At 39.9% G+C, this 16,091-nt stretch overlaps 1 protein-coding gene across 1 annotated transcript; it reads right to left on the bottom strand.

Moving 5' to 3' along the window:
• Positions 1-947: 947 nt before the first annotated feature.
• Positions 948-15,115, bottom strand: RGS18 (regulator of G protein signaling 18). Its single transcript, XM_054576449.1, has 5 exons — positions 14,824-15,115; positions 14,285-14,386; positions 13,276-13,337; positions 3,034-3,200; positions 948-1,611 (listed from the first exon to the last, which is right to left on the bottom strand). The coding sequence occupies exons 1-5, from the start codon at positions 14,940-14,942 to the stop codon at positions 1,354-1,356; spliced, it is 708 nt and encodes a 235-aa protein (XP_054432424.1). The 5' UTR covers positions 14,943-15,115; the 3' UTR covers positions 948-1,353.
• Positions 15,116-16,091: the final 976 nt, after the last annotated feature.

Raw genomic sequence — 16,091 nt, forward strand, 5'->3', positions numbered from 1 at the left:
TGTCTTTAGCATTTTACATATAAAATAAAGTCTAAAACAATTGATTTTAAAATATAGTTTGCATTTCTATAAACAATTATGCATATGTGTGCATGTTCACTACACGTATTTATAATATCAGCAAAAATAAATTTGAAGGAAGGAACCTAGTTTCACATTAAGTTCTGATTTAAGGTTTAATTTCTGGCTAAACAAACAAGGTGACTTTCGAGAGGTTGGTATATTTGATATACTCACCTGGTGCTGTGTATTAGGAGAAGAGAATCCTGGTATTTATCCGACACGAATACAATATGTTGCTGTGATAACTGTGTAGCTCTACCTTTAGAGATGCATTTTCTGACTCGGGCATTTAAGAAAATGGAGGACCTAAGTTATGCCTGAGTTTCTAAGAACTTCAGAGATCCCATGTGAAGAATGAGAAAATGAAGATTAAATGAAATACTTTCCTTTTTTGGGCAGATTCTGGTGGCCGCTGGAATGGCACAATCAGTGATACTGTCTGTTTCAGGGGTGAAAAGGCTTTCGTTCACATGAGTTTTAAAATGCAATATTTAGTCATTTTATTTCTCTCCAATTTCTTTTTATCTGTGATTTGTAACCCTAATTTTCTAATCAATACCTTCTGTAAAATATAAACATTATCTTTTTTATATTACCTGCAGCATTTGCCTAAAGATTTTCCTTACTGAGGGAGAAACAATGTAGTGTGGCATAGAAATTATACTTATTCAGTAGATGGGAGAAGAATTAGAATTATTACTTATCTCTTAAAAATCAAACTGTTGATATATACCTCTTTATGTGTAGGTATAACATCCTGAAAACTTCTGTTACTTAAAATTCTTGGCAAAATAGTCACCAGGAGAAGAAAACAAAAAATAGAAAAGAATAAAATATGCCCTAAATTGGCTAGCAAAAAATACATTAATAGATTGAATGGCAAAGTTCTTTCTTTGTTCATGATCATGTGATTTTTTTTTTTAGAGAATGTACTTATTATATTTTATAACAGATAGACAAGAATAATACGGATAAAATTGTCTATATATTGATCTTTCAATGAGCTTCATAATTTAAGGTATCATAACATTTTTTCGTTGTGTTCATTTATCAGTGTCTGTTAACACCTGCTTTTCTGATTATGAATGGAGTGAAGTGAAATGAAAGGTGTTAACAGAGCACGTTGGCAGGTGCAGTATGTATTGTTAGAATAAAAGTTTTGATTTATCTTCTTAAAATCCTTTTACATGACGCATTTTATTTTAAATGATGTACCCATTTGTTAACATATGCTATATCTTAGAAGCAGATATACAAGCTTGCTGCCCAAACAAGCAAACCTAATTTGCCTTATAGCCAAATGGAGACGTCTGACTTTACATCCTGGAATTCATTGTAGGTGAATGAACGGGATCGCCTTCTAAGGTTGGTTGGTCTCTGAGGTCTCCCTTCTGTCAAGTCTGTGTAGATGTCAGATTTCAGGAACCGTTTGTAACTGTCTTGTTCCATAAGCTGGTATACTCTGCTCTGTGCTGCGTCAAAGCTGTGGAGGGTGGGTTGAGTGATGCTCTTAGTAATGAGTTCTTTGGTGTGAAAATCAAGGTTAACCTGGATAATTTAAAAAAAAAAGAGCAGTTATGGTCAGTCTCCTGAAGCATACGCCACTGAGAGACAGCACAAGGCTGTTCAGTGTTGGCGCAGGCACAGCGCTTGGGCGCTTGGGCGATTTGCCCGTCGCGGGCCTAGGGGCCAGGTGGCCGCCCCCGGGCTGGCAGTCCAGGTGGCTCTCGTCTCCCTCCGCTGCTGGCCCTTCTCACTCTCTGCTCCTGAGGATAATATGCTGCTGTAACAGCAAGTGTCCTGGAGACCACTGGGCTCAACTCATTTCCAGTCACTCCCAAAATGATTCTCAGTGATGGCAAACCAGGAGCTGGGAGCCTATTTGGGGTTTGAATGTGGGGCTTCTGTTGTATCCCAGCACTTTTTTCATTATGTTATGATACGTTTCTACAAGCAGAATTGTGCTGAAAGGCATATATTTTAAAGATGTAAAGTGCTTTATGCTTTTGATCCAAGCACCGCTGATATATCTGGCTTTGATGGTGGTGCCGTGTAGGTTGGGGGGGGGGAGGTCTTTCCTTTCCCCGCCTGGGTCACCCCACACAATTAGTTGACTTGTTTTTTGGTCCGTGTATAAGGTTGGCATTGGGAACAACAGAGTGGTAATACTTTGAATTGCAGAACAGAATACAGCCCACTGAAGCAAGAACAGTTGTCATTTTGTGCGGACCAATATTCATATAGACAATGTTGCCTCACGGACAATACTAATTTGGAGCCAAGCAGAACTCTTAACAGGAGAGACTCCCAGGTCTACCACTTCAGTGGAGAAACACTATTTACTGAACACAGAATAAAAATATAGAAACTTGACTGAGTTCACATTTGAGGATAGGTAACATTTGCTAGTTTTATAGCCATTTTAGCAATTGTATCACACAATTACCTCACACTGAGCCTGTAGTCAAAGAAAACCACATTTGTGTTTCCACTTGAACCATTGCCGAATTACATTCCTCTCGTGTCTCTGTCTGAAATTTTTTGAGTCTCTGTTAAGGAATAATCATGTCAGGGCAAATGAAAGCGTGTATAGGCAGATGCACTAGCACTAAAGCAGTGCATGATACAAACTTCCTGAGTTCCCTTCACCACGTACTGAAATCTCTAGTTTCTGTGAGAGTTTGCTTATGCTCAGGTGATTAATGTGAGCAAGTGACTGAATCTAAGTGTTGCAAGTGATTGCATTCACTCTCAGTCTAGAATAAAAGTAACCCTGAGGCGCAACTTCAATGATAGCTTTTCCCCTGTGGTGGCATCTTACAATGCACTGTATGGAGAAACCTATAAGACCCCGGTCTGCTTCAACAAAATACTAGCCTTCCTGGTGGAGTGTGTGGGGGTACAATTTGAGGAAGGTAGACTCTTTCAGAAATTTGCCAAACAGTCGTACATTTTTCCGGTCATCGTTACCTCTTGTGGAGCATCAATCTGGATAAATTTCTCATATATAGCTTTTGCTTTGAAGAGAATTTGCTGAGGGTCTTTGCTTTTCTTGAAGTCTTCACAGGCCTTCCAAAATTCAATGTTTTCCTCACTGAATTCAGTTTTAAGAAACCTGGTAAAAGTCTCCAGCCCATCTACCAAGAAAAGAAGTGACATATTTTAGGAATTAAATATTAATACTGAGAAAATGTGCTATCCGATAGTAAAGCATAGCTGGAAATATTAACCGAACAGCTCTGTCCTCTCTGTGAGGCAGAAGAGCAATACATATCTTGAACAGGATCTGTGAGGGTCCTCGTGGAAATTAGCTATAATCTTCTCAGCTGTTGAAATGAGGCTGGTATCATACTTACACCTGAGTAAGAGCGACCTCTACTCTGGACCTTGCTCCGGGTCTCTTCCAGCCATGCCTCTTCCTGGGTTCGGAGGTGTGTGTGTGTGTGTGGGTGGGGGGGTAGTTATTCATTAAACCAAGAAGAATTCCACCAGAATTACCCACCCCCCTTCCAGCCATACCCTGGTGCTCACGACTCTGGGTCTCCCTGTTTAAAACCCTGTTTGTAGGCTTTGTCTGCTCAACCCAGTTTCACTTATATCCACTTCTTTTGTTCACTGCCCCCTAGAGCTATGTCTCATGGCCAGTGATTGTTTCCGACATAAACAGTTCAGCATAGAATGAAGCAAGAAAAACAAGTCCCTTCTGGTAGAAGTATGGCAGTGACTAAGGGGCTTTGCATTTATAACGTGTTGAGAGGTTTTGAGGGCTAAGTGCTCTTTCTGCTCCTGACCATGTTTAATGTTTGCCACGAGGCCTCTACTCGTTTAGATGAGGAAACTGAGTTTCAGGTAAGTTCAGTTGCTGCTGGTCTCACTTTTGAAACAAACAAAAATACTTTTGAAATGTGTCTTGCTCTGGACGGCAATGTTTCTGGGGTAGACGTGGTCACCCCCAGAGTGATCTACGCCCTAAGCCCCAGGCCCTGTGGGTCCATGACCTCCCTGGGGAGGGAGGGCGTGAGAAGGGGAGGGTCCCTGTTACCCAGGGGGACCCAATCCGGTTGCATGCGCGTTGAACAGTGGAAGAGAGAGTCAGAAAGGGGTCAGCGAGGTGCCATGTGAGAAGGGCTGCTGCTGACCTTGAAGACTGATGAAGACAGTGAGGAGCCAGAGAATGTGGTGGGTTCCAGAAGGCGGGAATGGCCCTCAGTATAGACCCAGCAATGGAAGGGAGATCTTGGCCCAAAACATTAAAAATAATTCTGCCCTAAACTCAAGTGGCTCTGGCAGGAATTCTTCCCTCAACCCTCCAGAAAGGAAAACAGCCTGTTGACACCTTGTTTGGTTTTTTTTTTCCTTTTTTTTCCCCCAGTGAGGCCCATACTACCCTCTGACCTACAGAATAATAAGATAATAAATCTGTTATTTTGTCATTAAGGTGGATATAAATTGTCATAGCAGCCACAGAAAACTAATACAACCCTCAAATTATGCTTTACATATCCCCATTTATTTCCCCTGCCCATGGAACTTGTCCTCTCTGTCATGAAGCCTTTTTTATTTGTTATTATTTTTTTTTAATGTTGTGAGTAATCTTTTGAATATGTCAGAGATCTAGGACTTGCTGAAGAAATCAGTCAGAAATGCTGTGACCATCTCTAGGCAATTCCCACGGTATCAGATGTGGGATGGCTCCAGCCATCAGCGCGACAGCCGTCAGGTGGGCCCCTCTGCCCACGGCCCCTTCCATCGGTGTTTCCCTGGAGAGACGGGAGATGCTGCCATCTCTTTTCCCCAGTAAACTCACCCAGAGCACCAGATGGGGGGGGTTAAATGCTAGTGAGGAAACGAGCAAGACAAGCGCATGTGAGGCCACACAAGAGTTTGAGACGGCGCCGTGCGTCTGGCATGGGACTCAGAACTTGCCCTCGGTCATTAGATGCCGGTGGGGTAAGTCCTGGTCAAACACAACTGTGTTTAGGAGTCCTGATTGCTAAGCGGTTCCTGAAGGAGCCAACCTGTTCTCGTCTCTGGGAGGAAGCCAGAGCGATCACTGGGAGTGATACTTAAACACGCTTTTTCTTCCTTCTCCAGCTCAGCGTTTCGTTTTCAAGATTAATTTTTCAAACCGAGTCAGGTTCTTTTTTTCTGAAGGTCACAGGGAAATATGAATGGACAATGTTTCTTTGAAGAATTTTGACAGAAGATTTCCCCCAAATACCTAAGAATGTATATACTTCAGAGTAAAGTTAATGACCTATTTCTGGTTTTTATAGTTTTAAATCGAAATCGCTGCCTAAGGGAAGCAGAGGAAGCCAGGCGGGCGGGATTTGCCAGGGCCTATTCTCACAGCAGCCGTTGCAGAGTTCTTGGTTTTGGGGTGCTCCTGTTTGATTTTGTTCCCCACAGTCCCTTCCACGTTCTGCATCTCAGTACCTGGGCTCGTAGGAGAGTAGTTCGAATCACTTATGCTGTTGAGATTACGCTCCTTCAATGGTTGAAAACTCCGGCAGTGCCTTTCTGGAGCTTAGGCGGGCCTGGAGTCTCAGGCTGGTTCCTAACAGCTTGAACGTGTCTTCCTTTTCTAGTTATGAGACTGGAAAGGTGGTCTTGCTGCCTGATCTCTGGTTTTATTGTTGTCTTTTTATTTTTTTCCTCCCTCCTTCTTCTATAATGATTCTGAAGGAAGCCAGAGACCAAGGTGAAGCAAGCCTTTCAACCCCTCATTCAACACTGAAGGATAATTTGAAAGGTAGACAGTGTTTGGGTCTGAAAAAGCAAAACCACCACACAGACAGCAATTTGCAGACAAGCCGGTCTGAACCAGATTTTAGCACTTCTGCAGCCATGCCTTGGCCCCCGCCAGAGCTTACAAAAAAGTCCCTGAGGACGTTCCTCTGGGTAAATCTTCAGTATAATGAAAAGCCGCTGCTTAACTGACACCCCTACTTCCTCACTCTTTCAAATTTCTAAAATGCTTGTCCTTTTTCTCCCTAAATTAACACCCACTTTATACTGGCTTCAATTCGTAAAACAAAACTGTATCTCTGAATTCATAAACTCTCTCAATTATGTATCTCTCAATACATAAACCCTAGTAATTATTTTCAGAACTGATTGTTTCTTTGTATCTTTTTTTTAATGGAAATCTTAAATTTTTTATTTGCATGGTAGCTGCTGTAATATATATTTCTGGAGAGAACTCCTTGACTAGGTGTTAGGAAGCCATAGGGAAGAAGACAATAACATGATTGTGAGAACGTTTTGGGGGAACCGCTAATTAAAAGAAGAAAAAACGGTCTCAGGGAAGTGTGTACTCTGCTGACCCTCAAGTATGGTGCAGGGTGTTGCTGTTCTTTCTGTTTAGGGGGTGGGCCTTGACCACATCCCCATTCAAAGGCGCTTTAGTGCTGTTCCTCCTGGTTCCTCTGTTGCTACTTAAAGGGAAATTGAAGCAAAGTTGGCAAAACAAAATAAATGCCTGCTCTCTTACAATAGGGGGACAGAAACAAAGTTACTTAGGTCCCAGTGAAGGACTAAACCCCTCAAATTTCAATTTATTCTCTCCTACGTCATATAGAAGCACAGATTGATCAGGTTTTAAATACCAAATTATTCCTAAAGTGAGTTTACTAATAAACTGTCACAATTTTAGGAGGATATGACCATTACTTTTCTTACTCATAAATCTCAGTTTTAATGAAATTCTTTGTAGTGACACCTAAAATGGATTGTCCATGTGCGAGTCAACTGAAATTGGTCCTTGTTAAAAGTAACTTCTTTCGTCTATCTTTTAAAAATGTATTAAATACCTGGTATGAACCTGAGGACTGTCTTATATACTGAAAATGCAATATTCATTACAGTAGTTAGAAATTTGGAGGGTTTGCAAGGCCTTGGCACATTGTGCCATGCTTATGATGGGTACAGTGCCATTAATTTTCATGCCAGCCCTATGGAGTACCTCCTGCTCTACCCATTTATACAGATGGAGAAACTGAGATTCCGAGAGTTAAGTTGCTTTAAATTCTGCAGCTGGTAAAAGGTAGCCTTGGGGTTTGACCCAGGTTTATCTTGTATCGCATTATAGAACGTTTTCCACTGAATTACTGTAAAACAATGAAGTCCTGAGTATAGAGGGACATGGAGGAGATTGGACAAGACAGGCATACAGATACCTAGGCCTAAGGAAGGACTATTGCAGGGGTAACTATATGTTTGGAGCCACAGAGAAAGATCAACATGCGTGGAATGCAGGTAGAAGTCTTTCAGAAAATAACATAGATGTTACTTAATATAGAGTCCCTCACTAATCCTCTAAGCACCAGTGTGGACTGTGTGCTGGCCATTGTGCCTGGAATATCATGCAAGGCAATTTTCTACCATGGATAGCCTTGAACTTGATCAATACAGACACTCAAAAGGAACTCACAGCACCAGTAATGGAAAAAGTGCCATGTGCTCAGAGTGTCACTTTGAGTGATGAACTCAAAGTGAATGGACTTTGTTGGCATCGTATGAATACAATAGAGAAGAATAAATACCGACTCAAGAGAGCAACTAATGATGAATGAGGAAGGGCTTCATTTGTTTAAAAGTCAAAGTAAATTACTTTTTTAAAAGTGACATGCCATGTTGTGCAAGATAATCCGAGTGCATTAGTTACTTCCTGTTTCTCTTCCTCACTTTGGGCAGCTGCGTTAAGTCAAGTTACAGGGAGCCATCTGTCACACGGAGGCCGTCACTTAAGGAACAGGCCTTTAGACGGCAGTGGTGGCGAATGCAGCTGCCAAAGCCACCTGTTAGAACCCGAGACCACAATGAAATGCTTGGAATTGCATGTTTCAAAATGGAAAGTCTGGCACCTGCTGGAGTAGTTTTCTGATGCTGGGAAACCAAATGAAACAGAAGTTGTGCGACTGAAGTTGGAAACCCATATATGGTGTCCTGTTCAGCTCTTGGTCACGTCGTTTCCCCTCAGATGTTTGGCTTCATAGCTCTTGACTTACTGCAGAGCATTGTGGTTGCTTCTGCCGTAATAATTTGTAGATGCAATTCATTTATAACTTAAGGTGGATTCTATTTATTTTTATCATTTAGATTATTAAGGATTGGGTGTTTGTGGTGGGTAAGCTTCATTCAGGAATTTAATTTTTCAGAACACTAGAATCCCTTATCTTGCAGGAAATTGGTAACTGAAAATTGGGAAGAGCAACTGCAAAAGCCACTAGGTGAAATGTGTAAGGAGAAGCACTCATTTCCTTCCTCAAAACAGACGTGCGCATTTCCTTGTAGCCTTTCCGCAATGTCAGTAATACGGATTTTCCACAGTCTAGTCAGTGTACACTTTTAAATCAAGGGGATGCAATGACGTGTACACATTTTACTTCTATCTTATCTATGGTACATTATTCTCAAAATTAAGCTTAGTAGAACCACAGTTCAGGGTGCAGAACCTTCAAGCAAAAAGCATTAATAAAAACTTTCAGATAGTGGAATTATTTGCCATGGGAGAGGAAAGGATGCACAGGACAGTAGACAGCGCTGTCATAGTCGGAAGACGCCCTGTTGATGGGGACCCCTTCACAGGAAGTTCTCTTCCATGTCAGTTAGGAACTCTGAGAGATGGGGCGGGATCTCTGCTACAGCTACGCCTCTTTCACAGCCTAGCTGCGCCTCCAACCCCCTGCAGAACTTCTGCTTAAGTTTCCGGCAAATAAGTCAGTTCAAACTCCAGCCTGGCGTCTCCTCACAAATGTCGTTTCACCTCCAATTCTCATCCATAAAAGGCACCGCCATCTGCCTCTTATTATAGACTAAAACCTGTGGATCTTTAGCTCATCTTTTTTTTTCTTTTCATCTCTTGTTTCTTCATCACCTTACTTTACAGGATATGTGCACACACAGTGAGTGACCACGTTCACCCATTTTCTTTCCAAAACAACCCTTACCTCAAGGGGAGCCTTTCTGTCTCTAACAGCCCTGGAGGTCACCCGCATCAAATGCGCAGATTCCTACCTCTGCACCCTGTCGGTAGCTTTCTAACAAACTCTTCCCAACTTTGTGCCCAACCTGATCTCCCAGTCTGTTTGTTGGCTACTCTCCGCCTCAAGGAAAGTGAACTGCTTGCTTTTTCAGGTTGCACCTGAAAAATGTGGTATTTCTCAAATCCTTTCCATTCCCTTTTCTCTGCTCAAAACTTACCTTTACTTCTGCCTGTTGGAATCTTGCCCACATCTATGTAATCTCTTGTAATGGTTTCCTGAAGCCCACATGATACCTCACAAGTTTAACATTTTTCATGTATTTAGTTGTTTTCCGAAGTATGTATATTCAGCAGCAGTATTTTAAAGTATCTTTCAAAGATGTTTTACACCAAACCATACACATATAATGTACACAACACACATACGTATGTGTGAGCATAATATATGAATAATTCTATTGATTTAACATTGTATTAATAGCATTTACTTTCATAAAGACAATCAGTGAGAGGACTGATGACTAGATTTGAAATTGATGATATGAATGACAGAGTCTTGTTAGTTTTTCTATTTATGCTTTTTGTTTTTACTAAACACTTAGAAACTGTGGCTAAATGATAGATTTTTATGATTCATTTTGCAATTACAGACTAATTTGCCAATAAACAGGGATGGCAGGAAAAATTGTATCTTCATAGAAACAAACGGGGAATAGCAGTTAAATTTTTGAAGAATTCCAATAATTAACTAAATAATATGTTTGCGATTATTTTTTAAAATTATTTTAGAATAGATTTAGATTTATACAAAAGTTATGAGATAGTACAGTTGGCATACCCCCCATGTTCAGTTTCCAGCTATTATGAAATACTGGTACATTATTACTATTAAAGTCCAAACATTGTTTAGATTTCCTGGGATTTTTATGTACTGTATTTTCTTAAATTTCAAAGAATTAAATGACATTTTAAGAATGATATTTAAGTAAATTAGTGAAAATACAAAAAACAAATTGCTGTATGGATTTCTTTCTTTTTTTTTTTTTTTGGTTTCACAGCAAAACCTTCTCTCTCTATTGTAGCCTCACCTCTGTCTTCTCTATTACCTTATGCCACCTTTTTTCAAACTTTGTTTCACAGCAAGGAGTTACTTCTTATTAGTTCCCTAAATTCATTGGGTTGGTTAGTTCCCCATGCCTGCACTGGCTCACTGCTTGGATGTTCTCTTTTCCTCCTTGTCCAGATGGTGAATTTTGGTGAATCCCCTAGAATCTAGAGTAAGAACTGTCTCTGCCATGGTTCCATTTCTAAGGATACAAACAATCAGTCTCCAGTGGTTTTAATATCAGCCATTTTGTCAAGCTGAATACTCAAATTCTATTTTGTTTATCATTTCATGTCCCATTTGACTAAATTTAATACAATTTCCTTTTACTTTTTATAGCTATGACATACAGGATTTGAGAAACATTTAACCAAAGGGAAATTCTATAAAATTTGATAGAGCAAGGTCTTTCCTGAAGCGTGTACTGCATGTGTGTACATACACAAGTGTAAGGTCTTTTCTTCTTCCCCTCCTTTGGCCTAGAGTCAAGTCAGTAGAAATTAACTGAATTTAACCATTGCCACCAAAAGACTATTTTAGCTGATTGTTTTAAGCTTTATAATTTAATGTTATAATAAGCTTTGCGATTGAAGTAATTGAATTTTTGAGGACAGATTAAAAGCATACCAGTCCATGATTTTTGGTGAATTCAATATAGTTTAATTAGCAGCTTGAGCCTGAGTGCTGATAATACTGTCCAGGTGGGTCAGTGCTGATTTTTTGTTACCCATGTTGCCGCCTCTTGGTTCAAAGCACTGTTGTTTCACAGCTCTGTAGTATTTTCACCAGTGAGAAAGGGCAGATTTATTTATTTTTCCGTTTGGTTTTGACCTCTTGTAAAATAGAATGGCTACGGACTGCCAGGGCACGGTTTTCTGTAGGACCAAGGACCCTTGCTAACCTTTCTTCTCTCTGAATGGGCTGTGGGAGTGTCATGGAAGCATTATGCACCCATTTATTAGGTTAAAGGAATAGATCCAGCTTATGTATTTATTACAGCTGAAGTTTAGCCCTGTCCGTGATATTTATCCAGTGAGGGCTGGACTGGAGGACAGAAAACAGTAGTTAATATTAATTGTTGCTGTTTTTCCTAAGAGTGGTAAACATTTACATTTGTGTAGCTTCAAGCTGTCATTGGTGTATTATTGGCTGTCTCATTAACGCTGATGGAAATTTGTTTCCATGGGAGCTGAAGACACGGTTGCCTCCATTTACCATAGAGCAGGCGGAAGGTCAGAATGATTAGGAAGCTTAACTAGGATCACACACCCCTTACCTTGCAGAGGGAACCTGAACTCAGAGCTCAAAGGGACCCGGGGCTAACTTCCTCGCAACAATTTTGGTTATATTAGTTGAGCACTTAATAGCTCTTAATATTTACCAGGTGAGATTCCGGGTTAGGTGATTCACAGCTGAGGAGGCACCTTCCCTATAACAGTCAAGTTACAGATAGCTGAATTCCACTCTGCCTTCTCCCCTTGTGAAAGGGTGGGCTGTGCCAAAATATTGGAAATGATTGGAAAAAATTTTAATAAAGCACATCTGGGGGGCATGAATTATGGAGGCAAGTTTTACGCAGGTTGCTGTGATGAGTTTTAGCTGATAAATTTAGTGGCGGTGGAATTAGTGAGGATGGGCCAGGTTTGGCATATATTTAGCAAGAATTTTAACTGTAGTTCAGAAATGATAGGGAATGAAGAAAAGTGAGTAATTGAGGAAAACTGTTTACCTTCCTCTTCTCAAAGGGAGTGATAGCGTATTAACTAATAGGGTAATAAAGAGGAAACAGAACAAGCTATATTTTCTCAGCATAAATATCCCTTCTTACTACTTACTGTCCGTCATCTTCATTGATTACATCCTTGCCTAAATTTAAGGCTTTGTTTCTCTACCTCCATTTTTCTTTCTCTGAGTCAATATTACAATTCAGAGGCAGAATCTGTTTTGGTTGGAAGAGGGAAAATCTTTTGGAATCGTCTGCAGAAATAGGATTTTTAGGCCACTAAATTCAAGGGAACGTGACCCTGCCACCTAAGTCTCATGCAGGGATAGGCAGTTGGGGAGGAGAAGAAACACAGAAAATGCAGACAGACAAGGAAAGGAACGTTCCCCCAGATGGACTGCAGTCCTTGAGGGCCAAATTATGGCCCTCCCAGCTGCCCCCCGAACCATAACCCCATCTTCCAGGGGACCCCCTAGAATGCGAACCCCACCCCAATGCTGCAAACAATCTTCGAGTGGCCTGGTTAGCTTCACCTGGGGAATTGCTGGGTAGGCCTTTGGTTTCAAAGAATGAGGCAAGAACAGGGAAACTTGGAGATACAGATGAAGGCTGTGGGCTGGAGGGGTGTTTGGATACTTGGCGATGAGGAAGCGTGGCTGCTTAAGCAGTGCAGGATGGAGGGACCCTGTGGTTGCCCAGCCCCACTGCTGCTCTGCTCAGCGTAGCTCAGGTGGTCCTCCCGCCCGGAAGAAGGCCATGACTGAGGGAAGACCAAGGGAGCTTGCTCGCCCGCTGCCGTCTGCGAACTGGCCCTAAAGCCTGTCCTCCACGCTGTGTCACAGTGCAAGACAGTCAAACGGGCGCTGAGTGTTAGTCCTAACCTGCCACCTCAGCCGCCGAGCTCCACCTCAACATACCCACCTGATTCTCCACTTTGAGAAAGTTTTGCTTTAAAAACAGACAATAGATATGAAGAATAAAGCACATATAAAATTAAAGGAAACTATTTTCATGAGGGTTTCCTGAATGTCCATTAAAGGGATTACGTTAAATTTCACCCCTGTTAACAATAAAAATAACACGGATAATCTGGGATTTCATAAAACCAAGGGTCTCATTCAAAAATCAAAAAAAGAATTAAAATTTGAAACTATTAACCACAGCACAAAGAAATGCTATTTCAACCACAATAAATCTTAACAAAGTGAGACTAACTAAAACAATATTTTCCATTAGTGGACTACCATATTATTTCGTGATTTCTGTTGATCTGAAACTCAGATTGCTGTAAATTATCAATCAGACTCAATCTTTATTACAGCCTTGGTGGTATAGTCACATGCATACTTTCTATAATTTTCCATTAAGGAGTAAGTATTTGGGAAAAATACTACTAACCTTTATGGGAAAGCAGTTTTTCAAATGATTCACCCCATCTTACTGCTTCTTCAGGGCAAACTCTGTTCAAGACACAACATGGTTTATAACGGAGTGTGCAGAAGGCCCATTTATGAATCTGCCCTAACACACTCAGTGAGAGCACTCTTAGTCACCTTCACAGGGTTCCCCTTTTGACTATTACATAATGAAAGTTTTTCAGTTTTCCCTTTGATTATTCTCTAAGGAAAAAATTAATCATGTATTAGGTTAAAAACCAAGAAAAAAATTTGGTCAGTTATCTTTCTTAATTCAGCAAATAGAAGAACCAAGGCTGACGGTATCTTCCATTCAATTTTTTTAACTGCAATTTCCTTGAAACTCTTACCACAATATGCAGCATTTTTTTAAAACCAATACAGGAAGTTTGAGTAGTGAAGTTTTAAAGGGAGAAGAAATATAAAACATTTTTAATACAACAGATGTTTTAGCAATGTTGATAATTTAGGGAGTTGAATATATTTGTCTTGGATATTTATTGGTCATATTTCATATTTAGAAGATTTTATATTATACAAATATATAAGACTATTCCATTTTCCATTTGACTTAAATGGCTAAAAATGACAAAATAGCCCCTTTTGTGCTTTTCTTGCTATTATATCTAGAACATTCTTTCAAACTACTGAAGGAGGATAAAACCAGCTTTTCTCTATTGCAATATTACAATGTGAAAACTCAATGAGTATTTTATCAGTTTATAAGGAGTAAAATATATCATTCAAAATTGACAGGTCTATAATTTTAAAAGAGAATTTTACATTTTATGAGATTACTTGATTCAAGATATTAAAGTAGTTAAATTTCATAGAGTAGTTTTGTTTTTTGCAATGAGATCTCTAACCTTCCTGTATTACTGTGTAATTTCTAATAAAATGGAAACCCCTGATTATTTCTTCCTGAAATCTTTCATGACAGGATCAGCACAGTCACTCCACCACCCCCTGCCAAATAATGAAAAGCCGTTCACCTTGTTTCTTTGGCCAAGTGCCCAGGTCTGCTGGGGTGCGACTCGTCATGAAACTCAGCTTTCTGCAGGAGAAGACTTAGCCGATTTCTTTTTTCCTTAGCTCTGTGATGAAAGGGTACTCGCCTCAGGAAATGCGGGACGGCAGACTCTCCCCTTGTGGCTGTCAGGAACCGAGGATTTACCTGAACAGCCGTTCTCACCCACCGCCCACACTCACAGTGCTTTTCTTAAAGAATTTCCCTTAAACACTATGTTTGTAGAGGAATTAGGATATGTGACATACTTGTTTTTTCCCTCAGTGACTACAATTATTTAAAGTTCTATTTCAATAGAGATTGTTACTAGTCTGTGCAGTTAAAATTGTTGTACTTTTTCTTAAATGAAAACACTAGAGCTAACAGTTGTCTACTTCCAATAAAAACTTATTTTCAGTTGTAACAGTACAATCAATATATTTTCAATTAAAAACAAGGCTAACAAATATTCATCAATAAGGCTTTCTAAAAATAGAAGGCAAATTTTAAAAATTATGATTTTACCTGATTTTGGCCTCTTTGCTTGCTTCTTCTTTTGCTGAACCATGTATTAGCTTGAAAAAAGTTTTTTCCTTTGATTCACACATATTTAATTGAGAAAAGAAAATCAATGATGTTCCCATCTTCTCTCTAAAAAGAAGAGATGTCTAATTTATTACATCTCCCACTTGTTAATGTTATTCCATTGTTATCCATGATAGAAGGAAATGCTATCTTAACTCTGTCAGCAATGCTTAAAATTGAAGAGAAAAAAGAATTTCAAGAGCTGTGTTTCTGCCTCTGTAGAGACAGAAAAATGTAGAAGTGAAGAACCGAAGCCCAGCTCGGGCCGGGGTTGTTTAGGGAAATGATACTACAAATTTGCACAGTGGCTCTCGGTCTCTAAGATAAAGACTAGTGTTACCACAGCCCAACTTCTCTTTCTGGTTTGTGCCAGCAGAATGATGCCTTAATAGACCCAGTGACACTGTCATTTCCCACGCAGACTTTCCAAAAGTTCTTTAATGTGTGCAGTGTGTGTTCCAATGTCTTGTGGCAAAGTTCTGCACCCTGACTCAAGACGGCAGTTTGCATGTCAGCTTACTTTATGTCCTTATTAAAAAGAAACAGCAGCCCCAGATGGGCTCAGCCTCCATTTTGGTAACTGTTTCCTGAAACCCAAATAGCTAAGAACTACTGATTTAACTCCATTTTTTTTTTTTTTTTTTTAGAAAAGGAAACCAAGGGTGATAGATATTAAGTGAGTTCTTACAAGGTCCTAGAGGTCAGTGGATGACATGAAATTCTCAGGGTCTTTGATCATGGTAGCAGGTGTTTTAACTCCTCTACAACTGTATAAGAGGGTTTAGGAGTAAGAGCTCAAATTCAAACTCTTTAAAAAGAATTTGCACTTTTTGGTAAAGTTATTAAACAATTTTTTTATGTTATATAAGTATTATTTTCCTGAAGGCAATCATTTTAATTTTCTTTCTTTCTCCTCCCCAAACCCCACTCCATTCAGATCTATTTCATTTGTACCAGTGAAATTACCGATATGATTTTGCTAGGCTAGCATGTTTAAATGCAAGTTAAATGACTCAGAATTAAAAGATACGCATGAACATTTTCCTGAGGTATTTTAAAATTGCATAAACTGCCAGTTCTTTATGGATTTGTGAGATGGTATCATAGTTGCCAAGCTTCTCTCTGTTTTTATTAGGAAAACAAAATCTCTTACGTTCATCTCACATTAAAAAAAAAAAAAGCTCTCCTTCCAGATTGCCATCCTCAGC

This window comes from Pteronotus mesoamericanus, unplaced genomic scaffold (genome assembly GCF_021234165.1).
Source record: "Pteronotus mesoamericanus isolate MK-2021 breed Mesoamerican mustached bat unplaced genomic scaffold, CSHL_Meso_final contig_347, whole genome shotgun sequence".
In the NCBI taxonomy this organism is placed as follows: Eukaryota; Metazoa; Chordata; class Mammalia; order Chiroptera; family Mormoopidae; genus Pteronotus; species Pteronotus mesoamericanus.